This window comes from Gossypium arboreum, chromosome 4 (genome assembly GCF_025698485.1).
Source record: "Gossypium arboreum isolate Shixiya-1 chromosome 4, ASM2569848v2, whole genome shotgun sequence".
NCBI classification, from domain to species: Eukaryota; Viridiplantae; Streptophyta; class Magnoliopsida; order Malvales; family Malvaceae; genus Gossypium; species Gossypium arboreum.
The window spans coordinates 14254559-14268222 of NC_069073.1; the positions used below are offsets into that span (position 1 = coordinate 14254559).

General features: G+C 33.1%; 1 protein-coding gene across 1 annotated transcript in view; it reads left to right on the top strand.

The window, feature by feature from the left end:
* The window catches only part of LOC128291566 (receptor-like protein 15), a 30050-nt gene extending 17363 nt beyond the window's left edge, over positions 1 to 12687 (top strand). The window contains exons 8-11 of the mRNA XM_053026737.1: positions 11103 to 11164; positions 11273 to 11538; positions 11814 to 11946; positions 12409 to 12687. Coding sequence (XP_052882697.1) covers positions 11103 to 11164; positions 11273 to 11538; positions 11814 to 11946; positions 12409 to 12687 — 740 coding nt within the window. The remainder of the gene's footprint in view (positions 1 to 11102; positions 11165 to 11272; positions 11539 to 11813; positions 11947 to 12408) is intronic.
* Positions 12688 to 13664: the final 977 nt, after the last annotated feature.

Sequence of the window (13664 nt, forward strand, 5' to 3'; positions counted from 1 at the left end):
TCCTCAAGGTACAGTAGGTGGTACAATAGCATGTTAGGTCGACAATATTAGAGAAATTTTTTTAGAAATAAATTTATTAGGAATATCTATGTGATAGTGTGGAATCTAGTTGGAACCGAAAGAGGGTTTAGAGTGTTTTAAATTTAGAAAAGTTAATTCGAAATATTGACTAATTTGTAGGAAAATGAAATGTAGTAAGGCAAAAGTGCGAAATTAAAAGTTTAAATATAGTGGCATGGAATTGGTGAATAAAGAAGAAGGTTTAAAGGTGCAGTTTATACTAAACAGGTCATGATTCATATAAGGTATTACTAGGAAAGTGTAGGGATAAAATGGTAAAAGAATGAATTAGATATTTTGTAGATGTCATGATTAAGGGTCAAAGTGTAAAGATGTAAAGATAAAGGGTTAACTAGCAATTTGACCAATTTGCTTAAAAATCATGAGATTTTTCTTAAGAAGAGTGTAGAAAAGTTGAGAAAAGATGAAAAGCATTCATCTTTTCTTGGAAGTTCAACCGTCACCCTCCTCCATCCTCCAATTCAACCTTTTTTTTTTTTTCATCTAAGTCCTTTCCTCCATTTTTGAACCTTCCAAGTTAATTTCACTAAGTTTATTTCATGTTTTCCTACCTAAATTAATAGAAAAGTGTAGTCATTACCTTAATTTCATGAAAAAAGGATCAATAGATATATAAGATGGAAGAGAAAAGTTAGGGTTAGTATGTGATATTAAGGATTAAATATTTAAATCTTAGATTTATATGAAATAGTAATATAAAGGATTAAATTATAAAGATAGTAAACTATGGTACAAGAATGTGAATGAGAATAAGGTGATAAAGTGAGTTATATGTATTAAGATTATTATATGTGTGTGGTAAACATGTGAAATTAAATGGAAGTTATATGTGAAATTATAAGATCAAGGGCTAAATTATAAAAATTAAAAGTTGGTATAATCGATGTTGAGTCCAAGTAGACAAATATGAATCATTAGGATATTAATGGCATGCCATTAAAGAATATATTACGCGCTTACTGTTTATCCGCTTCGGCGATGTTCAATTCTGTTTCACATGCCCTAATTGTTTTAATCAGTCAACTTTGGGCCTTGTGGACAAAATGTGAACTGATAAGTGTAATTTGATCAAGTATAACCAATATTACGAGTATATATATTAAATTGCAATATGAAATGTAATACCCCTAACCCGTATCCATCGCCAGAACAGGGTTACAGAGCATTACCGAAGTTTACAGATCAAATAAAAAAAACATTTCATATCATATACATTCATGGTAGAAACCAATTGAAATTAAACATATTATCCCTTATACGATCCCTTGAAACCCAAAATACGTGTTAGAAATAAGTTGCGACTAGATCGAGTACTTAAAGAATTTTTTAGAAAACAATGAAATTTTCAAAGCTGCAGGGGTCACACAGCCGTGTGGCCAAACCGTGTGATTCACACGGTCAAGAGACACACTCATGTCTCAGGCCATGTGGGCACTCAAAATAGGGACATACTGTAACGTCCTAAATTTTGGGCCTAGAATTTCTGGGTTTTGAGTGTGGGGATAGTGGGAAGGTTGCACTATAAGTTAAGTTGTGCAGTTTAGTGGCAAAATGGGCCTACTGGTCTAGTGGTTGTGAGTGTGTTGGTTTGTCTCAGGGTTCTGAGTTTGAGTCCCTGTGTGGGCGTTTTAGAAAACATTTTAGTTATTTCTGATTTCAGTTAAAATAATTATTTTATTTATTTGTCTTTAGTGTTATTATTAATTATTAATTATTTTTATTTTTATTTGATTTTACTTGGCACGTTATTTTTGTTCTATTTCTTCTTGGTTTTTTTTCTTGTGTTCTTCTTTTTGCTTTTTAGAATCGGTGGTGTTGTGGGGTCGAAGGACTTTGATTTTCTACTCCTCTGTCGTCTTCTTCGTCATCGAAACAGGTGTAGGACTCAACTCTGACTAATCTACTTATCTTTTGTTTTTTGCAAGTGTTGTTTCGGCTTTTTGTGAGAATGCTTTGATTCTCTAGTTTCAGAGCTTTGAAGGCTGAAAGGGAGTGCGATACTCCATTTTCGGATGTGGTTTCAATAGTACCAAAGTTGGAGGGCGGTTTGGTGGCCAAAGTGGTGTTTTTGGGGCTGTTCTGGGGTGGTTTCATGGCTTCCATGACGGCCACACGGGCATGTGCCATGGCGCACAGTCGTATGGATTTGGGAAATTAGAGTTTCAGCCAATTTTGGTACCACACGGTCGTGTGGCTGTTTTGGAGATTTTTTTCAGAAATTACAAGGCCGTGTCTCTTGGTCCACACGGGCGTGTGAGTTTGGGAATTAGGGATTGAGATTTGGGGTCACATGGCTGTGTGACTGATTTATGAATTAGGGATTCCATATGGGCGTGTGTTTTGGAACACACGGCCGTGTTTGGTGGCCACGCGGGCTTGTGAGACCCTCATACGGCCGTGTCTACTCTGCACTTGAGCTTAGTGAAATAGGACAGTGTCTTACACGGCCTGATCACACGACTGTGTCTCTACACTACACGGGCATGTGCCTCTGTCACCTGGCCGTGTGCTACCCTTCACACGGGCGATTGGACCCCCACATGACTTGGAATGCTCCACACAGCCAAAGCACATGGGCGTATGGCCCTATATCTCCAAACTTTGGGTTTTAGGTCAAATGCAAGTGCAAATGCGACTCTGTGTGTTCCAACCCCCAACTAAGCCTTACTAGGGGTAATTATGACTTTGATTTGGGCTTGATATGTGCGCATTTGTGATTGTTTGTTAGATAAGTTGATACTGGATTCGAGATACGAAGGTACACATGTTTGATTCTGCAATTGATTGATCGGATGTGTGTGTCTCCTTTTGATTGACTGTCTGAATTTTTATTCTGAATTGTGTACAAATGACTGCATACATACATACATATGCATAAATCTTTTTGGGTGGGATGTTGAAGAGAAGGGAGATTTACGATTTGGCAGTTTGTTTGCATTCTGAAAGCCCTTAATAATACCCAGAGGGTCATGGGCGATCCCAATACCCTAAGGGTCGTAGACATTACTGATAACGGTATAGCGGTTTGCCGCCTTGCACTGTACCACATGTACGTTAGCTACGCTACATACCATTATCTGATCTAGCAGTTATACTGCACGTCTGTACCACGGTTCACTGCATTGCACAGTACAACTTATACGCTAGCCTTGCTGTGTAGCACATCTGATCTGGCAATTATACTGCATGTTTGTATCGCGGTCTTTCGCATGGCACCGTACAGCTTACTGATAGCCCTAATACCTAGAGGGTCGTGGGCGGTCCCAATTCTCTGAGGGTCGAGGACAATATTGATGATCATTATTGCCGGGTAACCCGGGATGACGTTCTGTGGAGTATAAGGTTGAATGGGCTTTTCGAGATCCTACTCGAAGTGCAGGGATGGGTGGGTTGATTAAATACCCACAGGATGTGTCAGGTTGGACGGAGATGGTGTGTTGGTTGGATGGGTGGGTGGGTTATTTTATAATTCATTTGCACACATATGCGTCTGTGTGATTCTGTGACTGCAATATCTATTTGACTGTCGGACTGAATTATTTGACTGTCTGATTGACTGAGGAGTTGGATTGTACTATTTGACTGAAAGGCACTCGTGTCTAAAGAAACCTTGTGTGATAGGCTAAGGCCCAACCGATTCTGATTCTGGAAAAAAAGGCTTAGGCCAGTTTGTGACTTCTGAGAATTTCTGATATTGTGTCTAACAGAGCCATATGACTGTAAAGTCACATATGGTCTGTTTTGTTATAGTCGCTCTATAAGTGTGTTCTGTTGCTAAACTATTTTTAGGTTTACTGTATCTATTTCTGTTCCGGTAGCTAGTTAGTTTGATCTCACACTAAGCTCGTATAGCTTACCCCCTCTTTTGTTTCCCTTTTCAGGTACATTTTGGGATTTTGGATGCTAGACTCGGTGTGCGGAGGACTCAGACAGTTTTGAGGCTAATAAGTTATTAGTTTGTGGTTTCAAACTTTTATTGGTTATTCAATTTTGAATATAAGGTTTTTAACACTATGGTATAATTCTGTTTTACGGTTTAATCATTTTATTATTCTGGTTTTTTTTTAATACTCGATATTAAATTATTTCAGGAATTGAATTAAGAATAACTAGTTTTGTAAGATTTTCTCACAATCACTTCGGTGGTCAATGTAGCATTCTGAATTCGGTCTAGACTTCTAGGCCGGGTTTGGGGTGTTACATATACGGAAGTGTCCCTACCCATGTCTTTGCTCGTGTAACTCTTTGACTTGGGTTACACGGCTAAGCCACACACCCTTGTGCTAGACCGTGTGAGCAAACTGACTTGCATTCTTAAGAAGATACAAAGGATACACGGCCGTGTCACACATGGATGAGACACACGCCCGTGTCACTGCCCGTATGGACGAAAATAGGCCAATTTCCAAGCCACATTTCTCACCTAATTTGACACCAACCTAACTCAACATTTTTTGCACATCAACAAGCCATAATTCAATACAAACCAAAAATGAGTCTTAAACATTAAATATCACCACAAACAACTAATATACCCTTATACACCTCAAATGACAATTCAAAAACATATCAATCAATTATCTCAACTTACCTAAATGACCAAATACATATATGCATATTCAAACCTCATTTTTTTTTTCTTTCATTCTACCATATCAATCACACATCAAACATGATAAGACTACATATATACACATCAAAATATACCAAACACAAGCCATATAAATGGTTAATCTCAACAAAACACTTATATGCCAACATTGGCCAAATTAACCTATAAATGCCATTATAATCGAATTTAAATATCCAAAAGTACCAAAAGAGTTGATGGATAGTGTGATATAGCTCCAACAAGCTTCCGAATAACTATAAAACATAGAAAAATAACACAGAGTAAGCATTTAAGCTAAGTAAGTTTGTATAACAAAGAAATTAACTTACCATTTAATCACATTTAAGGTAAGCATGCAACACATATACAAACCAATTTGGCCAAAAGCCTAAACACATATCCTCAACATGTTAGCCATGTAAAACACATATAATAGCCGATAAACATGGATGAACATAATCACTAAGCAAGTTTCATATACATGTATCATCTATTTCATGTTTCAATATATCAGGTAATAACATTTCTGTGTATTTCATGTATATACCTGTAATAGTTCGTATCGAACTCATATAGTCTCATAACAAAACATTGCCCGTTGAACCATTTAAAATATCGTTGGATACACGGGTAGTACACATGTGGTGTACTGAACTGTAATCCGTCAATTCATATACATATATGTTCATACAAGCTATGAATCGGTATGCTCTCACGAGCTGTGAATCGGTAAGCTCATACGAGTTTAGAATCAATAAGCTCTCACAAGCTGTATATCGGGAAGCTCATACGAGCTGTGGTCTGTCTGCAACACATGCAGGTCCCCAACCAAATCGGTAACCCTAATGACATGTCATTTGTATCCTACGAATTCTTTAGGTTCAAATGGGACTCAGTAATTGTCAGCTATGCGATCGGTATTTATACATGGCAATTATACAAATCACATGCATATAATTCAATTTAAAACATATAAATTTACAATTTAATTACACGAACTTACCTCGACAAGTGTACGTAAATATAGAGACAACTAATCTGATATTTTCTCTTTCCCTCGATCTAACTCTATACGAGGTCTGGCAGGATTTATACGAATAAATTTAACTCATTTCAATATAATTCTCATTCAATTTAATCCAACATGAAAATTTTGGCAAAATTACCATATTGTCCTATACTTTTAATTCCTTTGTAATTTAGTCCCTAGACTCGAAAATGAATTTCATGCAATTTAATCCTTACTCAAGCCTAGCCAATTTTTATACATCTTAATAGCAGCCCATATAATTCACAAAATTCACAAATTTTACCATAAATTTATCACCTTTTTCAATTTAGCCACTAATTTATGATTTCATCAAAATTCTCTTTTAGAAGTTGTTTATCTAACAACAACCATTCATTTTCTATCATCAAACTTCAAAACTCAAGTATGTTCATCAATATAAAAACCCTAATACTTTAATATTTTTGCAAATTAATTCCCGGGCTAGTTAGATTAAGCTACAACGATCCCGGAAATATAGAAATCATCAAAAAAGGAACAAAATACATACCTAATTGAGCAAAAAGAAGCTTGCCTATTTTTCAAGCTTCCATGGCTAGGTTTTCTTTTCTTTTCTTTTTTTAATTTTGGTGGAAGATGATGATAATAGTTTATTTTATTTTATTTCTTATAACTTTAATTACTAATTTCCAAAATTAACCTTAATAATTTATTCAATTTCCAACAATGACTAATCATGCTTATCCGTTAACAACTTTAATGGCTAATTACTATATAAGGACCTCCAATTTAAAATTCTACAGTTATTTAATACCTTTAGTTATTAGAACTTAACTTTTGCACATTACGCAATTTAGTCCCTTTTATCAAATTAAGTATGTAAATGGTAACATTTCTCAACGAAATTTTTATACAGTATTTCTATCATAGACCATAAAATAATAATAAAATAATTTTTTTCCTACTTCAAATTTTTGGTTCCAAAACCACTGTTTTGATTTCATTGAAAACGGGCTATTACATGAAATTTAGTTTACAATTAAATTATTACAATACTTACTAAGTTATTCTAGCTCAATGCATAGGTTGAAGTCCAAAGAGAAGCTGGAAGTGGTCCGAGACCTGCTCGTCCTATCACATCTCCAAGCTTGATTAAGAGTGCAATTTTATATTTTGTCGATAGTATGGCATGTACATAGGCTCAACAAGTAGATCTTAGTAAAAGGGACTAAATCGTTATTTGTGTGAACTTTGCTTAAGTTGAATTTATATAAAATTATAGTATGTTTAAAGTCTAATTCCACCAGTTTGATGCTTATGAAAATGAATATGTTATGAATTATGGATAAATTGGATCATGTTGGAATGTTTTGGATTGTTTTAAAATGATTTTAAGTTGTTGTATTGATTTGATAACTTTGCAGGGGGTTTTAACAAATTTCCAAGGTATTTTTTACTGAATTAACTCAAGGTATTGATACCCTGGGGTTAGGTATCGATACTTGGAGGTTGGTTTCAAGATTTTTGAAAATAGAATGTCAATTTGGTACCGGTACTACATCTTGGTTTCGGCTAGTATCGGTACCTAAGGCCCAGTATCAATACTTGAGGTAAAGGTATCGATACTTGTACATTGATTTCAAAAAAATTGAATTTTAGAGGCCGATTTTGGTATCGATACTTGTCAGGGGTATAAATACCTTGTTTTAGGTATCGATACCTTATGATTTAGTACTGATACTTGCCCCATGTTTTAAGTGAAATCATATTTATTACATTTTCAAATGTAATCGGTTAATTGGTAATGTACCCGAACATCCATAATGATAATATCAAGTTGCATAAGTTAAAATTTTACAGTTAATTGTTCAAGTGATTTAGTGTTTAGTCAAGATCACTTTGACACCAAATGTAATATTTTTATATCGAGTTTAGAGGATTGAATCGGGTATAAAGATGTTGCATTGTATTGAGTTCAGAGGATCGAATCAGATATAAAGATATTACATTGCTGAGAGATAATTTGTTTTTGGAGTACTTGGCTTACAATGGTTATGATATCAAAAGTATTCATTTAATCAAGGTGGAAAGCATTGTTTAATTTTTTGTCAAGTTCTTTATAGGAAGTCGTAGTATAATGTTAAGTTTGGGGTATTTGATTTCTGAAATTAAGCTTATTTCTTTTAATTTTGGTTCTATGCATTGAAAAGGGGTAATTTACTACCTCATTATGTAGCTTTTTTAAGCGATGAGAATGTAATGACATGGTGACGCAACTTGTATAAATCTTTGATTTGTAACGGTAATTAGAGTTAAAAAGGGTAACACATATATTTTAGGATCTTAATATATATATATATATATATATATTCTTAAGTAATTGAATTTGAATTAAAAATAAAAATGTGCCACTATGCATTAGAAAATGATTCAATAAAATATACCCTATATATGACTATTCAAATTTAAGTTCAATTATTTCTTTTAACTTAATAATAAACAAATCCAAGTAAAATTCACTCATATCCTCTCTCATTACATTAGAATTTCATTATCGCTAGGATTCATTATCTTTTAAAACATTTAACTGTTCCAAAGTTTGTGAAGTGTGATGTGATGGTTGCTTATTTTATCTTTTAATTATACGGTAAGGATTTGATTCATGCCTATAGGAATGAAGCACATTTCATGGTCAGTCATTTACCTCTTTAAAGAGCATTCACGGTGAAAAGAATGCATAATAACTTTTTTTTGACTTTGAACTTCCATTATTTGTCAAATCATCCCAAAATGAATATAAATGTTAACTTTGTTGATGTGTTATACACATAATTACCACGAGTATACCACGTTAGCAATTAATTAATTTTTTTAAATTAAAAATATTAAAAATATTTTTTATATTTTTAATAAATTATAATTATTTAAAATAGTTTTATATTTTTTTGATATTTTAAAATTTAAAAATTAATTAATTGCTAACATGGCATAACGTGGATTGCCACGTATTTCAGCAAAGTTAGGGTTTTTTACTATAATAATATGAAAAAAAAACCAAAATGGGATATCCTTAAGATTATATACGAAAATGGGTTATTAGAAGTGATGGAGGGTGGTGCATAGGCGGCACCACCCTCAAATCTGACACAATTTCAGTTAAAAAAAAACATTTTCAGCTAAAAAAAAAAGAGTAGGACGAAAAAAAATAATAAAATATAGGTGGAGGGTACCCCACAGGCGGCACCAGTGGAGGGTACCCCACAGGCGGCACCGCTGACTCCTCTGCACCGACGGGACTCGTCACTGCCACCGACGGGACTGGTCTCAGACATTTTTTTATTGTGTTTGGGGGCCTTAAAATGGTCCCCAATTTCTTTGTGTGCGTGAGTGAAGAAGAAGAAAGGGGGAAGGAGAAGAGAAAGAGAAGAGAAGAAGAAGAAGAAGAAGAAGAAGGAGTAGGCGGCATTGGTGAGGGAAGAAAAAAGAAAAAGAAAAAGAGAAGGAGAAGAAGAAGAAGAGGGAGGGAAGGACAAAAGGTAATGTTTTTTTTAAGGAAATAATTTTTAATTGATAATTTAAGGAAATAAATGATTTATATTAATTGTTAATGTTATTATTGTTGATTGATTTTGATTTAATTTTTAAATTTAATTTTTGCAAGGTATATTTTGGATAAAAAGATATATTAAGGTATGTTTGTATTTATTTTAATTTTATATATATTCATAATTTATTTTTAATTTTTATTGAAGTAAAAAAATCCTATCTATGTTATGTAGAAAAATATTTTATTATTATTTTATTTTATTTATTTGGTAAGTGTGTTTTAGGTTAATTAGATATATTTTATTAATTTTTTTGGCATGTTATATTTTGATTTTTTTATTTTTATGTGATGAGTTTTTTACAAAAATAGTATAAAAATATTAAAAGAATAGCTTAATAGTATATTTTAAAAATATATTTTAAGAAATTAGAAAATAAAAAAGGTCAAAATCAGAGTTTTTTACTAAATTAATATAAATATACTAAATTAATACATATGAAACATTATGTACTAAAATAATAAAAATAAAATACGAAAATAATATATTTTGAAAAATAAAATCCGAAAATAAAATAAAAACAAACGGCCAAAATCAGAATTTTTACTAAATTAATATAAAAAACTAAAATAATACATTTGAAACATTATGTACTAAAATAATATAAAAAATAAAATACGAAAATAGTATATTTTAAAATACAAAAATCCAAAAACAAAATTAAAAAAGGCCAAAACCACAGATTTTTACTAAATTAATATAAAAACTAAAATAATACATAAAACATTATGTACTAAAATAATATAAAAAATAAAATACGAAAATAATATATCTTAAAAATAAAACCTGAAAATAAAAATAAAAAGGCCAAAATCAGAGTTTTTTCTAAATTAATATAAAAAAATAAAATAATACATTTGAAACATTATATACTAAAATAATATAAAAATAAAATACAAAAATAGTATATTTTAAAAAATAAAATCCAAAACAAAATAAATAAAACGGCCAAAATCACAGATTTTTACTAAATTAATATAAAAAAACTAAAATAATAAATGAAACATTATGTACTATAATAATATAAAAAATAAAATACGAAAATAGTATATTTTAAAAAATAAAATCCGAAAATAAAAAATAAGAAGGGCTATAATTAGAGTTTTTTTCTATATTCATATAAAAAACTAAAATAATATATTTTAAATATTATGTACTAAAATAATATAAAAACATAAAATACGAAAATAGTATATTTTAAAAAATAAAATCCAAAAATAAAATAAAAATAAACGGAAAAAATCAGAGTTTTATTAAATTAATATAAAAACTAAAATAATACATTTAGAACATTATGTACTAAAATAATATAAAAATAAAATATGAAAATAGTTTATTTTAAAAAGTAAAATCCGAGAATAAAATAAAAAACAAACGGTCAAAATCAAAGTTTTTATTAAATTAATACAAAAATACAAAAATAATACATTTGAAACATTATGTACTAAAATAATATAAAAATAAAATACGAAAATAATATATTTTAAAAATAAAATCCAAAAATAAAATAAATACCAAAATATATTGAACTACATGCCGGGTATATTATATATATTATAATTTAAACCAAAATATTTTACTTATTATCATTTTAAAATAATAATAAAAATATTTGTATTTGAATTGGGTATATTTATTTTTTTAATGTAGTATGACAAAAAATATGCTGTCGGAAAAACGGTTTGGTATTTTTTTTGTAATTAAAAGCAATATATATAAAATTTAGTTATTTTGACAAATATTTAAAATCCATCAAACATTGAAATTAATAACTGAAATTTATTTGAAATTGTAGGTATGGCAACGGCTTCATTGATTAAGGAAGATCCTCACATAGCTGACACAGTTAATAAAATGGTAATATATTGTTATTTGTTACTCACATGTTCCATTTAAAAAGATTTATGTAATTTACGCAAATAAATTATGTTATTATAACTTATTTCTGCAATTTAACATTGTCAGGAATCGTATCGCGTATTAAGGGGCCGGGTGAATGGTTTAGGATATTCCTCGGATGCACGACTGATGCCATACTTGGAGCTAGCTGGATTCAGGTCAGCAGCATTGATCCGGACGTTTGATTTGCGGTATGATTTAATATCTGCATTGGTTGAGCGTTGGCGCTCGAGACCCACACTTTTCATTTGCGTGTGGGGAGTGCATCATCACTCTGGAGGATGTTGCATCGCAACTTGGGCTCCCAATCGACGGAGTCCCAGAATGCGGGCGTAAGTCGTTAGTGAGCCATTGCACTTTGTTATAGCCTCCTAGGAGCCTCGCTCGGCGATGATGAGTCTACTTTATCGGGTTTGAAATTTACATGGTTGAAATCAAATTTTCAGCATTTACCAGATAATGCCACTGAAGAAGAGTTGATGTGCGCAGCTTGAGAGTACATTATGCATATTATAGGGGGTGTATTGATGCCTGATGCGAACAACAACAGTGTTCATATCATTTATTTACCTCTATTAATTGATTTGCATAATGTTCGCTCGTATAGTTGGGGCTCCGCAGTTCTGGCTATGTTGTATCGTGAGCTTTGTCGGACGACAAAGCCTCATGCTACAGACATAGGCGGATGCCTTATATTGTTGCAGTCATGGGCTCTTTATCGAATGCCATTCTTGGCATCGGTTAGTCACCAGCCATATGTATATCCACTAGTTAACAGGTGATAAAATTTAACTTGTTATTAATTGATAGTTTCTTTATAATGATACTATTCTAACGATACTATATTTATTTGAAATTTGTTTTCGTAGATAGAGTATTTATCCAGGTATCGGGAGGTCGTACACTGTCCCGATATATCATTTGTTGATTGAGCAACATGCCGGAGAAGGGGTAAGCTATTCCAATATTCGCGACATGTAATTACTTTATATATCTTACTCAAACCGTGTGAAATTTTAACCATGGTATTAATCGTGCAGTTTATTTGGATGCCATATCGTAGACCATAAATTGTGGCCGTTATACCATCTTCTGCCTATATTCATTCTCAATTGTGGTGCACTAACGCACCAATTATCATTTTCAATGTAGTCGAGTGGTACCATGGGGATCGAGTATTACGACAGTTTGGTTGCATCCAGTATATCCCGGATCCACCAAAGGAGGTGGGGAAGGTTCACGGCATCAACAAGAAAGGGAAGCATGGAATGCATTGGGGGGTTGTGCACTGGAGGTATATTGCGGTGTGGGATAATCGGATTGGTCGAAGACCTCGGATGGATATGTCTTCCGATTTGCAACCATCGCCAGAGTACATGCAATGGTACTTTAGTATGGGAAAGCCATATTTACTTGGTGCCCAGTCGACTATAGTCCCCAAAGACGGCAATGACTGGGCATACGAGCTGATGGCGATATAGAGCCCGATCCACAGCCAGATCTCGAGCTCGAGCGAGAGGTGGAACCCGAGGCATAGTCTGAGGCCGAGTCTGAGCAATCGCATTCACATTCGGCTGATACTTCTTATCATCCGGATTTCCCAGACAACAACTATTTCCCGGGCTCGTCAGGGGGCGGATACCACTACGGGTTTGATATCTTTGGGTCGTCTCTATTGTAGCACAGCACTTCTCTCTGCCTGTATCCCCCTCAGTACAGCACTAGCCTCGGCCCATATCCACCGCAGTACTCCACTCCTCCTGGGATGTATTCGCTGCAGCATGGCACTCCTCCTAGCTCAAGTTCATCGATGCCATTTGAGCTATATGATTTTTCTTTCATGTATCAGACACCCTCACCTGCGACTGAAGAGGATGTTGGTCATCGTGATCACCCACAACGTGAACGTCGACCTCCGAATAGGTATACCCCTAGGACCACACCATCTAACCATCAACTTTAGGGGTTTATTGGGTTTTGATATTAAAAAAGTTTGTATTTCTTTCTATATATTTAATTAGATTAATTGGAACTTTGAAAATTGTAACAAAATTTGACCATAACGTAAATAAGATTAATTTGGACATTTTGAACATTAAAACAGTAAAACTTAACAAACTTAGTATTGTAATATAAATTAAATACATTACAACAGTAATCTAATTGGAACAAATTTTGCAATATAATTTTTTACATAAATTAAATACATTACATCATAGGCTCAATTCCTACCCGATCGCGACGATTATCCAATATGATAGTTTCGCTGCGGGCATTTACTCTTATTATGACCAGTTAACCTGCATAATCCACAACGCTTACCATTGGATTTCTCCCTAATGTCCATTCATTATGAATTCTGGATGATTGCGGACGACCTCTCGGATTCCTGCGTAACCCTCTGTCTGAGACAAGTTCGAAAGTCGTCGGAGGCACCTCCCACGTAGACAAGTCAGGC